This window comes from Microchirus variegatus (genome assembly GCF_963457635.1).
Source record: "Microchirus variegatus genome assembly, chromosome: 4".
Lineage (NCBI taxonomy): Eukaryota > Metazoa > Chordata > Actinopteri > Pleuronectiformes > Soleidae > Microchirus > Microchirus variegatus.
Genome location: NC_139805.1, coordinates 20,281,717 through 20,301,090, shown reverse-complemented (window position 1 = coordinate 20,301,090; position 19,374 = coordinate 20,281,717). Strand labels below are relative to the sequence as shown.

The window sequence follows — 19,374 nt, the reverse complement described above, 5'->3', positions numbered from 1 at the left end:
TCTGCTGCTTTATCCTCCACAGGAGGGTCAAGGGGGGGTGCTGTGCCTATCTCAGCTGACATAGGGCGATAGGCGGGGGTCAAACACTGCACAGATCACCACAGGGCCACACATAGAGAGAAACAATCATTCACTCTCACACCTATGGTCAATTTAGAGTGTTTCATTTACCTAATCCCCAATTTGCATGTTTTTGGACTGAGAGGAAAACCCACACACGCACACACACACACGGGGAGAACATGCAAACTCCATGTGCTTTTTAAAATGAAAATAATATCTATATTTATATTCATGACTCAGAAGCCAGGGAAATGGACTATTTTGTCCCATGCTGATTTCCATTATACTACTTTAACGTTCAAGCCAACTTGACCACTGATCCTCTCGATACGAATTAATCACATTCTGAATCGAATTCAATTTTAATTTCGCTCAATCTAAAAAGGTCAGGCGCCCTGTTCTCTAGACTCTGCGTAGGAAGGAGATCTTCAGGGAGTCTGGGATGATTAAGTGGTCAGCGTGCAGGGCAGCGGGAGGAGAGTAAGGGAAGCTGACAGGAAACACTCGCCTCACGTCCATGTGGAGCAGAGGAGGCTGACCGTCAGAGTGACTTTTGAGAAGCCCCTGAGAGAGCAAACACAAAAACCTAGCTGTATGACACAAGTATTTAAAAAAAACAAAAGCCAAATAAACCATACAAATAAACCTGGACTGTTGTACCTGCACGGTACGGATGAAATTGAGTGAAACTCTTTCATCGTGGTCGCTGTGGGGAGTGTACAGGCTCAGAATCTTCAATATCTGTGGAGCACAAATAAGACACTTATTAAAAGTCTTCTGCACTGATTCCTCTTGAGGACACAGGCGGCTACAAAAGCCCCACCTGCTGGCTGGACAGAGCAGTGCAGGTGTGGACCAGGGCATGAGCGTCATCGTCGTTTTTTTTCCCTGCCTGCAGCAGCTGAACGGCCTGGATGAGAGGCTCCAATGTGGCCACAGCGCCCCCTGCCTGCACATCGCGGCTACGCAGCCAGTCCTCCAGCAGGCTCACGTTGTAGCTGCATGACAGGAGAAAGACATTATGTATAGATATTATTTAAACGAGGCAAACACTTTTCACGGTCCCTCAAATACTTTTACATATATGTGACAAATATTTAGTTGTTGATGATGTTTCATATATTTAATATTTAGTGTATACATTATTTTTACTACTGTTCTGCAGATTGGAGAGACAAGTGTAAGTGTTATTATTGTTTATCATAAACTAATTGTTACTATATATTTTATCGGATGTCAGGGAGAAACAAAATCAGCCTCATATATCACCACAATCAGCCCTGATTTCTTAAAAACTGACATTGTTCCGCGTGTATTGATACCGTATTTGCATGCCACGACTCCAGCAGCACATGTCTTTCCGCAGCAGCAGGCTGTTGAGACCAGAGGCAGAGATAAAGTAGGCGAGCTGGTGAAAGGCCTGGCCCATCAGTGTGGAGGGCAGAGCCTGGCCGGTCATGGTGGAGTGAAGGGCTTCCAGCTCCTTCAACATCAATGTCATCGTGGGAGCGCCAGCAGCCGCCGCCCTGGGTTCAGAGCCTGAACGCCTCCTGGACGACGGCGGCTTCACTGCTGAGCCAGGCAGACTGAGGATGGTTTCAGACTCCAACAGGGAGGGAACTGAGGGAGAGGAGGTGGTAGATGCAGCTGTGAGATAGCAGCAGCCGCATCAGTCACATCATCATCATCGTCATCCACCACTAGAACAGTACCTATGACGTTCTGCAGGCGCGTTTCTGTGATGGAGAGGAGCTGCTGATAAGCCTGGATACGAAGGTTACTCAGGGAGTGAATCAGGCTGCCCAGGTCAGTCGTCAGTGGAACCACTTTGGTTCTGAGGTCCTGGTCTGAGTCAAAGGTCTGAAAAGCAATCATTCGTTCATACAATAAATGATAAATGATCAGGAAAACATCTAAAACAAGATGTACTTTGACTCCCTGATGAAGGCCTGAGGCTGAAATATGCCAATACATGTGTATTTCAAAGGGCTGAACATGAAATAATTGTTAAATTAACAAAGAACAAGGAATTAAAATGTTTCAAATGAGTGTGAGTGCCCTGGAGTCTCTTTGGTTTGACATGTTTCCCATCCAAAGTTCACCTCGTAGCAATTTAATATAAGACCAGAAAGCACTGCGACCCAAGACTTTTTATGTGTATTTTTAAATAACGTGTGAAATTAAGTTAGGATACATTTATCAAACATATATCTTGGAAATTTTACTTGTTGAAAATGATATTAGGTGCTACACAAATGGCAATATAAATAGGTGAAAATGTTATATTATGCACAAATATGTTGGATTTATACGGTTTGGAGAACATGGTTGAACATCATATGACTGTGAAAATATGTTGATCCTGCCTGGGAATGCTGAGTCAACAGGTCGTGCATCACGCAAGCGTTTTTCAACCACAGAGCTGTCATGTCTACGTTATTGCCGTGTTTCTGCAGAGACAGTCAAGAAAAAAGGTTACATTGACACGTGGAAATCAACAATTGTTATACGTATGCAAAAGAGGAGTACGATCAGAGGCAATCACAGGAAAGTTAGTGGCTCCTGAAAGTCACAATCTAGCTGACAGTACATGAACTGTCCCGACACATTAATCCTCAAACATATGGTCCAGCGACTGGGTTCAGATCTCAGGTTACCTTCAGAGCTGCCTTCATTCCAGTGACAGCGGCGCTGCAGAGCAACTGAACCTGACTTTGGTCTCTGCTGCAGTCGGCATGGCGGACGCACAGGAAAAGCACGCTGGCAGGCAGACCAGGAGTCAGAGTCAGGGCGCTGTCAACGCGGATGTCTGAGGACCACAGACACAACAGAGCGAACCCCGGTCAGGTCATAAATGTCAGTCATTGAGGAGTATAGCACTCAGCAGCAAATGCCACAAACTTTTAAACGTGTTGATGAGGTCCTGAGCAGCAACACAAACTGTCAGAACGCAACTGTCCCACTTTTGGGGAATAAATCAAAGACACTCTGGAAATCAAAATACGCTCATCGGCTTCTGCTGTTGTAGCCATTTGATCCTCTGGCATCAATGAGGCCTTTTTCAACCAGAGAACTGCAGCTCACTTTGTCTTTTTCAGAATTCTCTGAAAACATTAGAAATAGTTGTGTGTACAAAAAGTCACTTTCACCATGTTTATCGCACCTTTCTCCCTCATTCTGGTGCTCAGTTTGAACTTCAGCAGGTTCATTTGACCATGTCCACATGCCTAAATGCATGAGTCGCTGCCCTGTGATTGGCTTATTAGATATTGCATCAACATGCAGTTGAAAAGGTCCTGCAATGGTTAAAATATTCAATTTCATAGAGCGGGAAAAGTTGAGCCAGTGAGCGATAAAGAACATTAATTAGCTTCATCCTTTTATCATAACCCTTTTTTGTGGGTTAGGGTTAGGGTAAGGGTAAAAGACGTCTAACTCCTCTACACCAGTGGGGGGAAACTGATGTAAGCAGGGGTCAGAGGTCAAAGGTCAGTCTCACCTGTGATGAGGTTCTTGATTAACTTTGTTTCATCTCTCCTCCGACATTCCAGTAAACCAGAGGCTGCTGCTGCTGGCTTTGGTCGAGACAAGGACAAGGATGAGGACAGAGATGGAATGTCTGGGATCAAAGCTGAAAAAGAAATGCAAACAACAGACATAACATAACAGACAAAAATAAAACTACAATAATATTTGTACAAATAGGAGGTGGATATTTTAAGATATCCATCACTTTATCCTCCACATGAGGATGCCAAACTCAGCTGATCCATCACAGAACCACATAGAGACAAATAACCATTCACTCTCACACCTACGGTCAATTTAGAGTCATTTATTACATTTATCATACTTATCTATTTATTAATTGTGATATATGAAGCACAACAAAGCCCAGAATTATGTACATGTACAATAGACACATACAGTATGGTGTGGTATTGCGCCACGAGTCGTATTTATTTACTTATTTTTAGATTCTACATCATTATTTTGAAGGGTGAAAAATGGTATGAAAATTGATGACTTTTATTTTCTTTTATTTATGTATCCTTTATTTAGTGAGGAAAGTCCTATTGAGATAAAAGATCTCTTCTTCCAGGGTGTCCTGGTCAAGATAGCAGCACAAATAGTACAAATAGTTACAGAGGCAAAACAATTTCAGATATAAAACTAACAACAGAATAAACATGAAGAAACACATGTAAAACGTTTTTTAATGCTAAAGTAATAAAGAAAACAGGAACAAATGCTGACTCAGCATCCCCAAACAGCAAGCCATTCACATGAAAACAATGCAACCGAGGCTTTTATTCTGAAAATGAAAGCTTACTTTGAGTGAGCAGTTGTCTGAGCGACGACGTTCTCCTGAGCTCCTTCAGTTCTCTCCTCAGTCTCACACACTCCTGCTCTCTGGCGTCCAGAAGCTCCTGCTGAGACTGAGACACACAAACACACTCGCATCATTTTGGATTTCCAGCTTTTAACCAACACTCTGAGGCAAACCTTACTTAGAACGAGTGCAACAGATAAACAAACAGTCGAGTAAACAGCATCACCAGGAACCTGGGTTTAGTCACTGAGATAAGACAATATAAATTAAGAATATGTGCGTAATTAAACTTAAAGTTGGCTGAAGGTTAGAATTTTCTCTCACAAATATAATATGTGTGATAAGAAACAAGGTAATTAGGACTTCCATGGCGTCCAACAGTGTATTAAGGTGACAGCTTTAATGAGTCCATACCTGCTGCTGTGCAGTGAAGGAGGAAGCAGACACCGCCCGTGTGAGCTGGCTCCTCAGAGCCTCCAGCTCCTCCTCACGCTGGCTGCGCTGCTGACGCAACTGAGTCTCCAGAAACCTGAGGACGAGGCAAAACAAAGTCTGTCCACCATAGACTTTGTGGTGGACAGACTAGAAGTGACAGGGAAAAGTTAACGCGCTGAGGGGAGTGAGTCAGCAGTGACAGACGACAGACTCACTTGTTGGCCACTCGCACAGCGTCGTAGGCATGAGCCAGGTCCTCTCCTCTCATCTTCACCGTGGGTTCTTTGGACACGTCCATCTTCTCCATTAACTGGTCCTGTCAGAACAAACATGGACACAGTGAAACACTGTTTGTCCAGATTTTTACGGGGCTGCATCCTACAGCTCAATAAACTACCCTCTGTGAAGGGCGACCAGAACAAGTACGGCAGACAACTCCAGTGTCTTCAAGAGGTTTTATTCTACACACAACTTAATACACTACTTATTAGATAGTAAACCGACAAAGCTTACGGGTTCTGACGATCAGTTACAGATGAAGGACAGGAACATAAAGATTAGCTATGTACAAAAAAAGTGCTTTGGTGACAACTTCCATGCTTTGATTACGCACTGCACATGCTCCAAAACTGGAAAGTTCTACACTACCGGTCAACAGTTTGGGGTCACCTATACAATTTTTTGTGTTTTCCATTAAAAGTCACACTTTTATTCATCAAAAGAGTTGCAAAATGAATAGAGAATATAGTCAAGACATTGAAAAGATTAGAAATGTATGATTTGTTTACCAAATAATAATTTTGCTTTTGTTAAAGAACCAGCAAATGTGTTTTCATCATTGCTCAAGGGTTTTCAAGTGTTTTCTAATCATCCAATAGCCTTCTAACACGAGGAAACACAATGTACCATTAGAACACTGAAAATGGGCCTCTATACACCTATGTACATATTCCATTAAAAACCAGACGTTTGCAGCTAGAATAGTCGTTTACCACATTAACAATGTATAGAGTGTATTTATGATTCATTTAATGTTATATTCATTGGAAAAAAGTGCTTTTTGTTCTATATTTCAAGTAGAGCTGAAAAGATGTTATTGTTTGGTCAATAAAAGTCAGTCAAAATGAGATCAGTATTAGGGCTTATGTTTGCTGGGAGGAAAACGTTTATTATAAAGAATAAGTAACACAAAAAAGGCTTTAGCTGATTGATTGGGGTTTAATCCTAATATCAGGCATTCATCACACAAACATCTTTGTCACATTCCATCATCTTTTTAATTTCATATCCTCTCACCATTTCTGTGCTGCCCACTGAGAAGCTCCTCTCAAAGACTGCCGACGTTACGCTGACCCTGCGCACCTCCTCCGGGGAAGGGACAGCAGATGGGAAGGGTGACAGGGAGAGTGGAGCGAGAGACTGGAGCGACAGCATGGAGGGTGAGGACGAGGAGGGAGAGAGAGGCTCCGAGATCAGACTCTGGGAGGAGTCTGTCCTTGTGTGGCCTTTGGTGTCCTGTCGTGATGGCAGAGAGAGAACGTTCTCTCAGTAACTAGGCGGAAGTTCATAAGGGGGAATAAGTAAAAGCGTGCGTGTTGGTGCGGTGACAAACCTTAGTGAGAAGACTCATCTCTCTGAGGTTGTCATATCTCTGCTCCAGTCTGGTGTACTCTCTAAGGAGACACTGGTACCTTCGCCTCTCTTCATCCAGCTCCGCCGTCAGAGCTGCACTTGCCTGAGTCACAGCCTGATTCACACGCTCTTCACACACACACAGGAGATGAGGAAAGAAAGGGAAAAGTGAGAAATGTTACCAAAAAAAGAGAGAGATCAGAGGGCATGATGACGCTGCAAAGTAAGGACTCACCTTCTTGTGCTTTTTCTTGTTCGAGTAACTGAGCAGAGAGTTCCTCTCTCTCTTTGTGAAAACTGTCCTTTTCTCTCTGCAGGCTCTGCAACTCCTTTATAAATGTGGGAGAAGAAGGAGCCACCATTAAAACCTCTGGAAATCACAATGTTCCATCTTTGGCGTCTTTTTCATAAGCTATTACGTATTTATGGTTTACACATTTCTCAGAAATATAATAAAAGCTGTGCAATGAAACTTCAACAGAGTTTAGTTTTCTCATGCAGTGCAGACAAAAATCCTTCTGTGAATCATGTGTCATTATTATTAATTACTTGATGTTTTATTAGATTATATCGGCCTATGTAAATCAGCGTTATTGATCGGACTTATAAAGATCTCTCATTCTTGGCCTACTTGTGTGAGTTGAAGAATCTCCTGGGCGGCTTTTTCCTCAGCTCTCCTCCTTCTCTCCTCTTCCTTCTCACTGACATCTGAGCATGGCTGGGGTTTCTCCTGTTTTTGACTCTCCAGTTTCTGAATCTTCACCCTCAGAGCCTCCAGCTCAGCGTTGAAGGCCACTCGCTCTGCACACCGGGTCTCTCTCAGAGCAGCGCTCTCTCTGGCCTGGCACACATTAAAAAAAAAAAAAAAAAACACAGATGTGAAGGATTCAAAGATAGGGTCAACACAGCTCTGAGGTCCTTCACCCAACCTCATGATCTGCTCGTAACTGCAGCTGCATCAGTTTCATCTCCATGCCCTTGTTGAGCTCTCTGTATTTCTCCACAGAGCGAGCCTCTTTCTTTAGTTTCAGCAGTTGCGTCCTGGCAGCTCTGCGCCGCACGCAGCACTGCATGAAAACCACGGCCGCACGCACTCGCATGTACTCCTTCCTCGCCAACCAGCCACGCACTCTAGCCTGAAGCAACACTGCAGTACGCTCTGCCAACAGCTGGGGAGAAGAGAAGAGAGTTGAACCTTTTCAGCTTATATCTCTGTATGTTGCTATAATAACAATAACAGCACATTTGAAATGAGAGGAGAGTTTTGTTTTAAGATGGTTGTACCAGTCTGTATCTGCATCGTGCCAGGGTTCCTCGAGTGAAGGCCTGGATGGTGACAGTGGCCTGACGAATCAAGAGGAACAACTGCCTGACCATCACCATGCGGAAGGTCTTCTGGATCACTAATGCAGCCTTGGTGTAGCGCAGGGTCAGGGCCAGCCTGCAGCCAACATGCACAGAGACAAATAATATTGAATTAAAACTGCAGTGCATAACTTTAACATATAAACAAAATGTATTTTAGATTCATGCCACACAACTCCACATAACTGTGTGTTTCTAATTATATTATTTTAAAGGTGCATAATGTAATAAATCTAAAGCAACTGGCCATAAAATCCTCCTAATATGTCACAGAGACTCAGCAATAATGTTCATATAACAAACTGAACTCACAGTACAGACAAAATATTTGTATTAAAATAACAACTTTGCAGACTGCAAATCCTGTTTATGTTTTGAAATCATGTTTTGGCATGTGGCGCCACCTACCGCCGTCTACCAATCATTGCAGTCAGTAGAGTCTCAGCTGCCGAGCAAACACGGGGTTGCCAGTTATGTCAGAAAACGAAACCTAAAAGACCTCGGTTTTTTGAATTTGAATGTAGTAACAGTTTTTTGGCCACATTCTTACATATGGCACCTTTAATGTCAGGACAGAGGAAACAGCAACATTGCGCTAGTAAAGTGAGACAGCTGCAAACTGCACACATGCAGATGCTCCATCAGTCAGGTCTGATAGTATTGTTTGACAGCATACAACTAACATTACATACTTTCTGTTCAACAGCGGCAAAAATCAACAAATGTTTTGCACTGCAGCTTTAAGTTGTGTAAAAACACACAGCCAAATCTTATAGTGCTGTGTAAAAGTCTTAGGCCACCATTAGCTTGGTTGTTTTATCACTGCTATAATGATCATACAGTATAATTATTGATAAAGCACATCCAAAATATAACACATATTTTCAGGGGGCTTCTATGGATTAAAATGTCAAGTATTTAGTGTGACCTACACTTGAACAATAGCACGGCCCTGGCTCTCTAACACCTGGTATGGAACCCTAACTAATATTCTTAGTAACATCTGTGTTTGTCCTACTATCTGCTGTGAAAAAGGTTTATTCAAGTCATGCGTAAGCATTACAAAGACTTCATGTTTGCACATGTTTCTCCCCTCACCGCCTGGCCAAGGTTCCTCTGCTGTATCTCTGTATGGTGACAGTCGCCCAGAGGATCTTGGCGTATCTGATCCGTGACAGCCACCCTCTGACCCGGCTCTGGATGGTCACAGCGGCTCCATGCAGCCTCTCGCCTCTTAGCCTCTCCAGGAGAGCCACCTGACCGGCTCGGAAAAAGACTTTGGTTTTTCCAAAGCAGTACTGATCTGGGTCGGTGATGACCTGAGGCAGAGTCCCTCTGCACAAGGCCTGGGCCTCTTGTTGAGTCTGAGACCCTCGGAGAAGAACACGGTACCTGCTGAAGAATTCCTCATATGTCCACCTGCAAACAGTGAGTGGGCAGTTACACTCTCATCGCAAGCTTAATAAAAATGAATGTCTTATTCTCTATATTGGGAAGTAAAAGTGTTCAAGTACCTGGAAGGAAAACCTGCAGCACTGATACGAATCGTCTCCAACACTCCACACGCTCTCAGCTGTTGGACTATCCTCTTGGGGTCAAACCTGACGGAGACACGGAGAAGATGATTAACACAAAGTAAGATGTGAACAGACTCAAGGGTGAGGATGAACGAAACGAAAAATAGACTCACAAAAATGGTTGTTTGAGATCGTTGGGTTTAATGCAGCGGACGTAGTGAGGAGTGGTGCTGTTCAGGGTGTCCATCAGCATCTGTAAGGACTGACGGAACTGACAAAGCCAAGGGTGATCAATATAAAACTCATTGTTCCAGGTGTGCTCAGTCGAGACGTAACGATGCAGTACGAGTGAATAAAACATGAAGATGTTAAACAGCTCACCTGGAAGCCAACGGTGAGCTTGTGTTCTCTGGTGGATCTTTTCCCTGAGCGAATGCTTCCATTGGCCACAGCAGAGGTTGTGTTCTTCTGCTGCTGAAACAGCTCAGCCACAAGCTCAGACTGACACACACACACACACACACACACACACAGAGGTGGTTATTTCTATTGATGGAGTCTTTGATATGCTAATATGCTGATATAATATTAAGGTGCATCTACCTGACTTGCTTTCAGAATGTTGACGAGCTCCTCAAAGACCGTATCTCGGTTCTTGTCTAAAAAGCCGTCACATTCATACTGAACCTGAACAAACACAAGAGTCAGAAATCGCTTTGAGACGACAGTCGTGACTTAAACAGACAGAAGAAACTGCAACGACCAGTGGAAGAACAGAGTAAATGGAATAACTCCATCATCACTCACCGTGTCAGCAAAGTGCAGAATGATGAAGGCCTTGTTTGACAGGCGAGGTTTCTGGAAGTGAGGGTGAGGTCTGCTGCTCAGGTGCTGGTCGTACAGCTTTTGCACCCAGCTCTCAGCTGAGCCTTTAGGCATCTGAGTATAACCAAACACATGTCACAGTCACCACATCACTATTATAAGTGATCCAGGTGGATCCTGGCATTTAAAGAAAGAGGCATTTAACATCTACTGCACATCTGTCCGTCCAGGGAGTGGATCCCTCACCTGTGGTTCTCCCTAAGGTTTCTACCTTTTTTTCCTGTTATAAGGGTTTTTTCCCTGGTAGTTTTTCCTTAACCTGGTAGAGGGTCTAAGGACAGAGGATGTTACCAACCCTGTGAAGTCCCATGAGACAAACTATGTTTTGTAAACTGTGGGCTACACAAATACAATTTGATTGATTGATAAGGTCAACTCACAGCTTTTAGATATCTATTCTGCATTTAGTGGTCAAGCATATTCATTATTCATTTTAATAATTTTTTTAATTATTTCTGACTCTCTGCTGTTTCTCACAAATTTGGAAAATAAATTCAGGTACAAATCAAAAGCTCCTTTTCTTGAAACAAAAGCCAAGATTTACACAATAATCAGTCAACAAACAAACAGGAGGATCTAATGAAATACAAATGTTGGTTGAATTACGTGTCTGCACATAATGTGTTGGTCTTGTTGGTGTGTGGTGAGTGGGATGTTTGTGTTTTACTTGTATTAGGAATTTAAAATATGTACTGGATTTCATACGCAAACTATGCATAGCCTGTATCGCTGCTAATAAGAGAGCTAATTACCACTAAAGAGCACATTTTAATGTCCTCATAATCAAGGCCTATAACATTAAATATAATTTTATCAAACAGTGACAACAGAGTAGGTTTCTGTTAATGTTTCATGCAGCTTCTCGGGGAAAACATGGTTAAAAAGGAGAGGAAGCATGACCGACCCTGCACTCTTCATCTAACAGATCTAACAGGCCCAGTTGTCCTTCTATGAGGTCGATGCATGGCTGATTGTCACTGAACTCGATCCTGCTCCAGGCCAGCTCCTCTCGTATGTACTCCTCCTGCTCCAGGTGGAACACGTGCTGCAGAGAAACACAGGATCAGTCATGATGGCATCATTACCGGAGAATTCAATTTCCAGGAGTTAGTTAGCAATAAGTGACAGAGTGAGTTTACAAGACAGTGACAGATATTAGCAATCATTTTTTTTGCTGCTGGCTCTTGAGAGACAAAAGGACAGTAGACAGGACACTTCATCATCGTAACTCACCCTGTTGAACTGCTGCTGGAGCTTCTCATTTGCATAATTGATACAGAACTGCTCAAAACTGTTCCGATCAAAGGTCTCAAACCTGCTCCAAGAGAGAGACACGTCAGGTTTTAACTATACACTTCAAACATGTGCTGTGCTAATGCTGTGCCAAGACACTCACCCATAAATATCCAGCACCCCAATAAAAGACTTGGTCTTTCCACTCTGGGAGCGAAGTGCAGAGTTGAGCCTGTGCACCGTCCATGAAAACAACTGACCGTAGATGTGTTTAGCCAGAGCATCTCTGGCCTCTACAGCCTGCTGCCCAGACCTGGGTTTGACCAGCATCTCTCCCCCTACTGTCAATCTGCGGTGACACAGCCAGTGAGCCATCTGTGATCCTTCAACTCCAAGAAGCTTGGAAAAGACAGCCATAGAGCGGTCACCTGTCTGAGAAAAGAGAAGCAAACAGCTCAGATAAAAACGTCTGTAAAATGTATGAATCTATGAATAAATTCCTTACATCAATGTAGCTCTTATCTGAGTTTCTCCCACTGGATTGGATGTTGACATTTCCCAAGTGGAGAACAGCTGAGAGGATCCTGAAAAGCTCCATCTGCTGGTCAGGCTGCACACCTGCAGGTTTCAATAAACACAACCAAGCGGCACGTTTGTTTTACTTTTCATAATGAAGACACACTCATTGCATCCTCAAATGTATGAATATTGACATAGTGTGTGTGAGAATTGAAGTACCCAGAATGGTAAAAGCATTGCGAGTGCGCTCCAGGTCTGAGGCGTCATCAGTGCCAGGTATCATCAGCATGTCTCCTCCCTGGTTGGTGTAGTAGAAACGCTCAGGTGCATCTGCACAAGGGAGGAAATCAGACTCAGTGCCCTCAGACTGTATGATGATTTATTTAAATCCAAACTCAACTGAAGACTCACAAAAAGGTCCATAACATGCAGTAACATCTATAAATAAATCAGTCATTTTAAGAAGCCCTCAGTACAGAGCTGTGTACTGACAATGATGCAATTTCCCCCCCAAAAAATACTATTACAACAAAAAGATGCTTTGTAAAAAAAATATTATACATTTATTATATTATAATATTATAATAATGGTATATGATTTACTAATATACACTTTTCTTTGTCTAGTGAGAGGAGTAAAATTAAGAATGGTCAAATGGCCCAACGCCTGCTGCCAACTAGTGGTTGGAGGCCGAAATACAACACAGTGTCAATAATATTATCAATAAAGTGCCTCAAAAGTGTACAGCCCCCAACAAGCTAGAGACCTGAGTCATATGTGGACTTAACTTTCATTTTATTTTTATTACTCTGGTTGTGATTTAAATGTAACCAATTATTTTTATTTTACAGCTAAAATGTGCTGTTTTATTAAAAAAATGTAACTCCCCACTATTGTACATAATGGACTCAGTGGATGAACATGGTGTCCACGTGTGCACTGTGATAAAGTCTCACCCAGTTTGAGTGCTCTCATCTCAGGAAGCTCTCTGGAGGCACACAGCTGATAGAAGATATGGTAGTTTCTCTCTGATGAAGCCTTATGTACACAAACAAATACACATACAATGATGTATACAAACGTCAACAATGGATGTATTCATTTTGTCCGTTTTGTCTGTAAGGCTTCACCTGGAACACGACCCTTGACTTCTCCAGAAGGTAAGTCCTCATTTTTGCTCCGATGATGTCGACCTTTCTGCCAAAGCCAATCTCAATGTATTTCCCAAAACGACTGCTGTTGTCATTTCGAGTCGTTTTAGCGTTCCCAATAGACTGTAGAGGAGGTTATAAAAGTCAAAATAATATTTTTTATGTGTTTTCTTCAATTCTACAACTGCAAAATGCTATAATATTTAATTGCTCAAATGTATGTCTTTTCGTCAATTTAAAAAGCATTATGATATTTTAAAATAAATACAATCTATTACACAGAATCTGATCGTTTTTAGAAACTTTGTTGAGGAAAGAAAATTAAGAAAAAGCTAAAAGAATAAACTGATGAATGAATGAGAGTAAGAAAAAGTCACCTCCATGATGGGGTTAGAAGCGAGAACTCTCTCCTCCACACTGGTCTGCTGTGCTGCTCCTCCGACCACGGCAAAGTATCGCATGGTGAATTTGGCAGAGACAGTTTTCCCTGAGCCGGACTCTCCACTGATGATGATGGACTGGTTCTTCTCCTCTCTGCACGTGAACACCAAGACAGCTGAGATGAAATTAACATTAACATTATCACATCTGACCTCTGGTCCCTGAGCTCTGACCTGGTCATAGTGCGATAAGCTTCCTCTGCCACCGAGAAGATGTGAGGTTCCATTTCAGCAGTGTCCTGACCACTGTAGGCGTCGATCACCTCCTCGCCATATATGTGGAGCTGGTCGTACGGGTTGATGGCCACTAAAACAATACCTGGAGTAACAGGAGAGGATTATATTGGGGACAATGAAACATCCAACCATCCTACATTGTTTGAGGGCCAAGAAAGAGGTCAATCCCAGCAGAGATTAGGCCAGAGTCAGGAGTCAGGATACACCCTGACAACATCGAGTGATGATTTCAAGTCTTCAATCAACCTAACTCCAATCTGCATGTCTTTGAACTGTGGAAGGAAGCTGAAGTAATCAGAGAAAACAAATGCAGACCATGAAAGTGCACATGAAAATGAAAAACACCAGGAGAAAAAGACCCTGGTTGACCGAGATTCTTAACCCTCTTACTGTGAGTTACCACTGCGAATTTCAAAATAAAAAAATAAAACACTGGAATATTGAACAGTTAAAACCTTTATTTAACCCCTTTAATTAATTTTTTTTTATTTAACCCTAATAATTTCTTCACCTATCTCACCAGAAAATGTCATCCAAGTCTGTCTTTTACTTTCTGAGTTACGCTGCTCATTCAGTTTAGTCTGAAATTTCTGAATAGCACATTTTCCCATTTACACCTGTGCATAATTGCAGCAAGACAAGGTCAGTAGAAACCAGATTGTTGTGTAAAAGAAATGAAATAGCTCTTTATAAAGTCAAATTTCAGCGCACAACTTGATGTCGAGTAAACTAAAAAGCAGATTGAGACGATGAAAAACCTGTTGTGAGCATAAAATATGTGACAACCAGTGGCAGTGAGGGAGTTGCCTGAATGTCAACCTTTGACCTATAGCATAGTAAAGTTGACATTATGGGCTATAACCGTGCAGACAGAAGCTGCCAGCGTACACTTCAAAAACCATAGGATCTCATTGAATCTCCCTCTGCATCTCTGCACTCACCACAGTATGTGTAGATGCTGCTGTAGTCCAGGAACCGAACCCGGAGGTTGTGCAGCACAGCAGGCTCATGGAGGAAGCTCAGAGCTGTAAGATCATTTTCCCCCTCCAAGATGTCAGGATTCCCCAGTGGTGGGAGATCAGCGGGAGAGCCCACTGTGCAATGAACCTCCTATCAAAGGGGGGGAGGGGGTTAAGTTCACTTTGTCCAGTGAGTGTTTTAACTGAAATGACAGCTGTATGTGTGTGTGTGTGTGTCACCTTTCCATTAGAGAGCTGAAGCTGCAGATGTTTCACTGCAGGAGTGTAGTCCTGGAGGAGCTGGGCTGAAACCCAGACTGCATCTGGGTCAGGAATCCACACACTCGCTCCCTATAGCAAAGAAGCAGATAATTGTCAAGAAAATAAATTGAACTGAATAACTTTTAAAAAATGGATCCATTGTGCTTTGTAAACACGTGGCTTGTGCTGAAGTCCGAGAGAGAAGAGACATTTTTCTTCCGTCATGACTCAACGTCTGACCCCACCCTGACAGCAGATTTGTCCCCCATCAGCATAAAAGGCTCTTAAACTGTGTTAAAATTTAACTTTGGTCATCCTTCTCTAAATAACCCGAATGGATTAGTTATTGTATAAACCAGGTAAGTCTAATGTGTCCGTTTTACAAATACGTTTAGTGGATTGAGTAGATTTTTAACATTTTGACCCTCAGTTAACAGAAATAATCACGACTTACATATGACTTTATCACATAAAATGTATTAATAGCAGGAAACTAACAGCTAATTACTGGCTCGAAAACACACAAAAAAACAGGAAAGGTCATATTTGGACAGTGAATGATGTGATGATTTTATAAAGGTCAGACATTGTCACACACAATTTAAAATAACTGCAGCATAGAAAAAAGGGTGCATCATTTTCATAAGGCTAAACACACACAAACAAATACACACATAGAATTAAATCCAGTCTTACCTTGCTGTATAGTTCTAGTGTTGCCATTTCAACGACTTTAACTCAAGGCAGAAAAAAGGGGGAACATTCAAACTCCCCCTTTAACGTGTGAAGAAAGCACCGGTGTATCCTGAGTTCATCTGCAGAGCAGCTCTCTGAGCAGAGAACAGCATTTTGCCCTTTGTCCAGGCTCACGTCAATAAGTGAATATGCAGCATCAAGTTAATCAGTAGGGGGATCCAGCACACGGATGAAGGCGTTAGTTCATTTTAATAAGAAATTTAGAAACAAAAAATGTCAATGTTGGTGAACTCCAGATTCTGATCAGTTCATCCTTAAAGGGAATATTTATAACCAATTTATCAAAATTCTCTAAAGGCATTATTGACATGTTATATTCACAATACTGGGACAGACGGATGGACAAACTGACAAAGCAATGGCAAAAAAAAAACACTCCAGAAAAAGAGGTAATGACATACCAACTCATTTTAATAAGTAATACAATCAAATTCATTTCAGCAATCAGCCTGCTGACAATTGAGAGGGGAACTGATTGACAGAGAATAACATTATTCACCATCAATCCTTGAAATACAGGGATACAAAATAAAATTAACAATTATTATTACTCGGATAACAAACGAAAAGACATTAAGACTAAACCTTAACTGTCATTTGCTGTCTCACCAATTTTGTGCACGGGTATTCTCGAGGAGGCAGCAACTGTGTGTGTGTGTGACACCATTATTGACACGCTTAAAACAAAGCCTTAGTTGGCACTTGACAACATCAGTGAGCACGCACTTACATGATGAGTTAAAAGCAGTACAATAGAAAGAGGAGCCAAGTCATTTCTTTCCTGTTGTGCTCAGGTTCTTAGTTTTAAAATACAGACAAAAAGACAACAGCCATTCTAAAATGACGAGCCTTCTCTTTGGTCAATACTGAACATGACTCACAGAGTAACATAGGCGACATGGAACATAGTATTTCCTTGAAACTACATCAATAAAAATAGTGGACTCAGTCCCAAGATGTACACAAGGTTCAAACTCCAACACCTGCGACACCAGCAGCCGAAAATTGACCCCGACACTGATTCATATGAACTCAAGTCCCTCACGTTCTAAAAAAATTATGGTTTCTGCAGAAAATTAGTTTGTTTGGTCAAAACACTCACGGAGGGCATCGTAAAAATCTGAGAGACAGCGACAGAGAGAGATGCCAAAATATACAAACCATTCATTTCATTTTTTCAAAATTTACCCTCAAACAAACAAACACCCAAATTGACTTTTTCATGGACTAAAACGTTTGGATTTGACATGATTGTCACAAAAACTACAAATCCATTCAAAGCCGTTTCGTAAAAAATACACTCGTCACCAAAAACAGAATTTTACACACTGTCGATAAGTTAAGTTCATTTTGATGCCATTATTTAATTAAAAAACAAACAAACAAAAACTATGTCTTTTCATGGGTACTGCAGTCATGGAGTCCCAACCCGGAGGATGTTATTAATGAAGCCTGGACGTGTTGGTGGTAACTGTGTTTAAGTCAGGTCGTGGTGAAATGGGACGCAGATTCAGTTCTTCAGGGCATCACTGGTGAAGGGCTCCTTCTGTTCATAGTCGTGTGTAGTGTGTGTGTGTGAGTGTGTGTGTGTGTGTGTGTGTAGATGTTAAACAAGCCTCACCAGGCTTTACAAATTCCCTGCAGGAGAAAACGACAACAATTCATTACTTCAATCACATCTCAAACTATATCATACAAACTAAGCAAAACGCTTATAACAGACACTTGACATTCATCTATTTCTCTGTGGACGTTTACATGTTTAGATCCACCCTGAGTGATTCTGATCACAAGTGTACATCTCTATGTACAGGAGTGAAGGCGTCCACGTTGTGTCCTGATGTGGCCTCGTCACTATATTGATTGGCATTTAAAGTAAGCCAATAGCATGGAATGGGTGTTACGGCTCTGACACAGATTGTTGTGGCGTATACCTGTGGTGCTAACTGAAGAGGAAGCTGAGAGTGATGGTTCAGAAGAGGATGATGAGGAAGTGGGGCCATATATTTAAGAACTGAAACACAATCCCCACAATGGTATGTCAGGGTATCAGGGAAAACAGCACTTTATTGGCTCTTTTGATACGGTTGATTGATTAGGATGTAGGTGACATTTCAAACAACATATATTTGATTAAAGCATGAAACTGTTGATGTCATGTGGATTTTAATGCTAGGAACTATTGCCCCCTTGTAATTAGATTTTTCAGGGCAGATGTTCAGACCATGATTTTTTTTTTCCCCCCCGACGAACCTGTGCTATACGCTCTCCATGTCTTCACTGCTGTTGTTGCCCTCATCCTTTAGCGCCTCCCCGTCGTCGGCAGCCTCCTCTACATGGGCCAACATATCGGCCATCAGCGCCTCCTCCAGCTTTTTCCTCACACTGTACACCAGCTCCTCCTGTTTCCTACACAAAAACACAACAGGAAGCTCTTACAGTTGGCAGTTACAGCTGCTTATAACAGCCACTGAGTCAGCATAGAACAGATGGTGTGGTTGTTTTTGTTTCTTTTACAAAGAGCAGGGTCACTTGTTATGGACTATGGACATTTGCAAACAGACTCAAACCAGTTATCTTCATTTTTAGACTCGTCAGATATCATTAGAATTTGCACTCTTTTAAAAAATAATGCTTCATGGAAAACAGAACACCTAACGAATAATCAAACAAAGCACATTAGTGTTCAGTGCTTGCCCACCTGATGTCCTCATCGGTGACAATAAAAGCCTTGCATAACGGCTGTGTCGTGTTGAGCCACACACCCGGGTTCTTCTCCACAGCAGCAGACAGCTGACCAGTGATGGGAGCAGCGCTGGTGTGGAGAGCGCTCGCGATAGCCGACAAGAGAGTCTTGTCTGTGCAGCCTGGGCCAACTCCTGAAGTACAAGAGGGAAAGGATGATACTTTTTATGTACAGTGGCTTTAAACTCCACAAATTAATTAAGTGCAAAACCCGAAAAACACAAAACATCGACGTGCATGGAGAAATAGAAATGTTTTTATCTATCAAAACATTTGCAAGTTCATGAACAATCATTATTTTTAAGTGTCAATATTCATCTGCCATGTCCCCCAAGGATTACGAAAAACCAATACACACACTTTTTCAAATGGCCTTGATTTAAATATTTCAAACAAATGTGTTATTTCAGCAGTGCCTGTGCAATTTGTAGTGTGTATTTAGTCTCATCAGTCTTGTTTGCTTTGTGCTGTTCAGTTAATGTGTGGAAATTAAGTCATTAGGATCTTGTGGACTTGTTCCAGGACTTCTTTTTTTTTACAATATGAATATGAAAATATTTAAAATGTCTGTGGAGACATTGTGTAACTGGTGAATCACCTTGCAGGCCTTTAGGCAACTCCATTGTTTTCATGAGCTCCTCTGCGATGTCGTAAGCACTCAGACCACTGAGCTTCTTCTCCCAGAAGAGCTGTGAAAAGTGAAGGAGTCACAGAATCAGATACGACGTGTTTTGTTGCGTGATCAACAGTAACAGGAAGAGGCCGCCGACCTGTCTGGGCTGGTCCACGGCTTTCTGAGGATCCGTCTTCACTTTGTTGGTGGGATGGTTGGTAACCTTGGT

At 42.1% G+C, this 19,374-nt stretch overlaps 2 protein-coding genes across 2 annotated transcripts in view; both read right to left on the bottom strand.

Annotated features, from left to right (window-relative positions):
* Positions 1–465: 465 nt before the first annotated feature.
* On the bottom strand, positions 466–15,754 carry LOC310925603 (unconventional myosin-Va; the record flags this gene model as incomplete). Its single annotated transcript, XM_083887584.1, has 35 exons — positions 466–627; positions 724–804; positions 887–1,061; positions 1,386–1,683; positions 1,776–1,923; positions 2,430–2,513; positions 2,721–2,872; positions 3,563–3,682; positions 4,397–4,502; positions 4,811–4,925; positions 5,047–5,147; positions 6,128–6,346; positions 6,444–6,592; positions 6,699–6,792; positions 7,095–7,304; positions 7,393–7,632; positions 7,748–7,904; positions 8,927–9,247; positions 9,343–9,429; positions 9,519–9,616; positions 9,727–9,846; positions 9,949–10,032; positions 10,153–10,284; positions 11,135–11,275; positions 11,464–11,545; positions 11,627–11,895; positions 11,969–12,081; positions 12,202–12,312; positions 12,940–13,021; positions 13,114–13,257; positions 13,512–13,668; positions 13,749–13,893; positions 14,753–14,921; positions 15,011–15,121; positions 15,728–15,754. 35 exons carry the CDS (start codon positions 15,752–15,754, stop codon positions 466–468), a joined length of 5,004 nt encoding a protein of 1,667 aa, XP_083743710.1.
* Positions 15,755–16,258: 504 nt separating this feature from the next.
* The window catches only part of mbd3b (methyl-CpG binding domain protein 3b), a 5,761-nt gene continuing 2,645 nt past the window's right edge, over positions 16,259–19,374 (bottom strand). Inside the window, exons 3-7 of the mRNA XM_083888062.1 lie at positions 19,303–19,374; positions 19,131–19,221; positions 18,489–18,666; positions 18,041–18,196; positions 16,259–17,425 (exon numbers count right to left, since the gene is read on the bottom strand). The exon at positions 19,303–19,374 is cut by the window's right edge and continues 66 nt beyond it. Of these exons, the coding sequence (XP_083744188.1) occupies positions 18,046–18,196; positions 18,489–18,666; positions 19,131–19,221; positions 19,303–19,374 (492 nt within the window). The 3' untranslated portion in view covers positions 16,259–17,425; positions 18,041–18,045. The remainder of the gene's footprint in view (positions 17,426–18,040; positions 18,197–18,488; positions 18,667–19,130; positions 19,222–19,302) is intronic.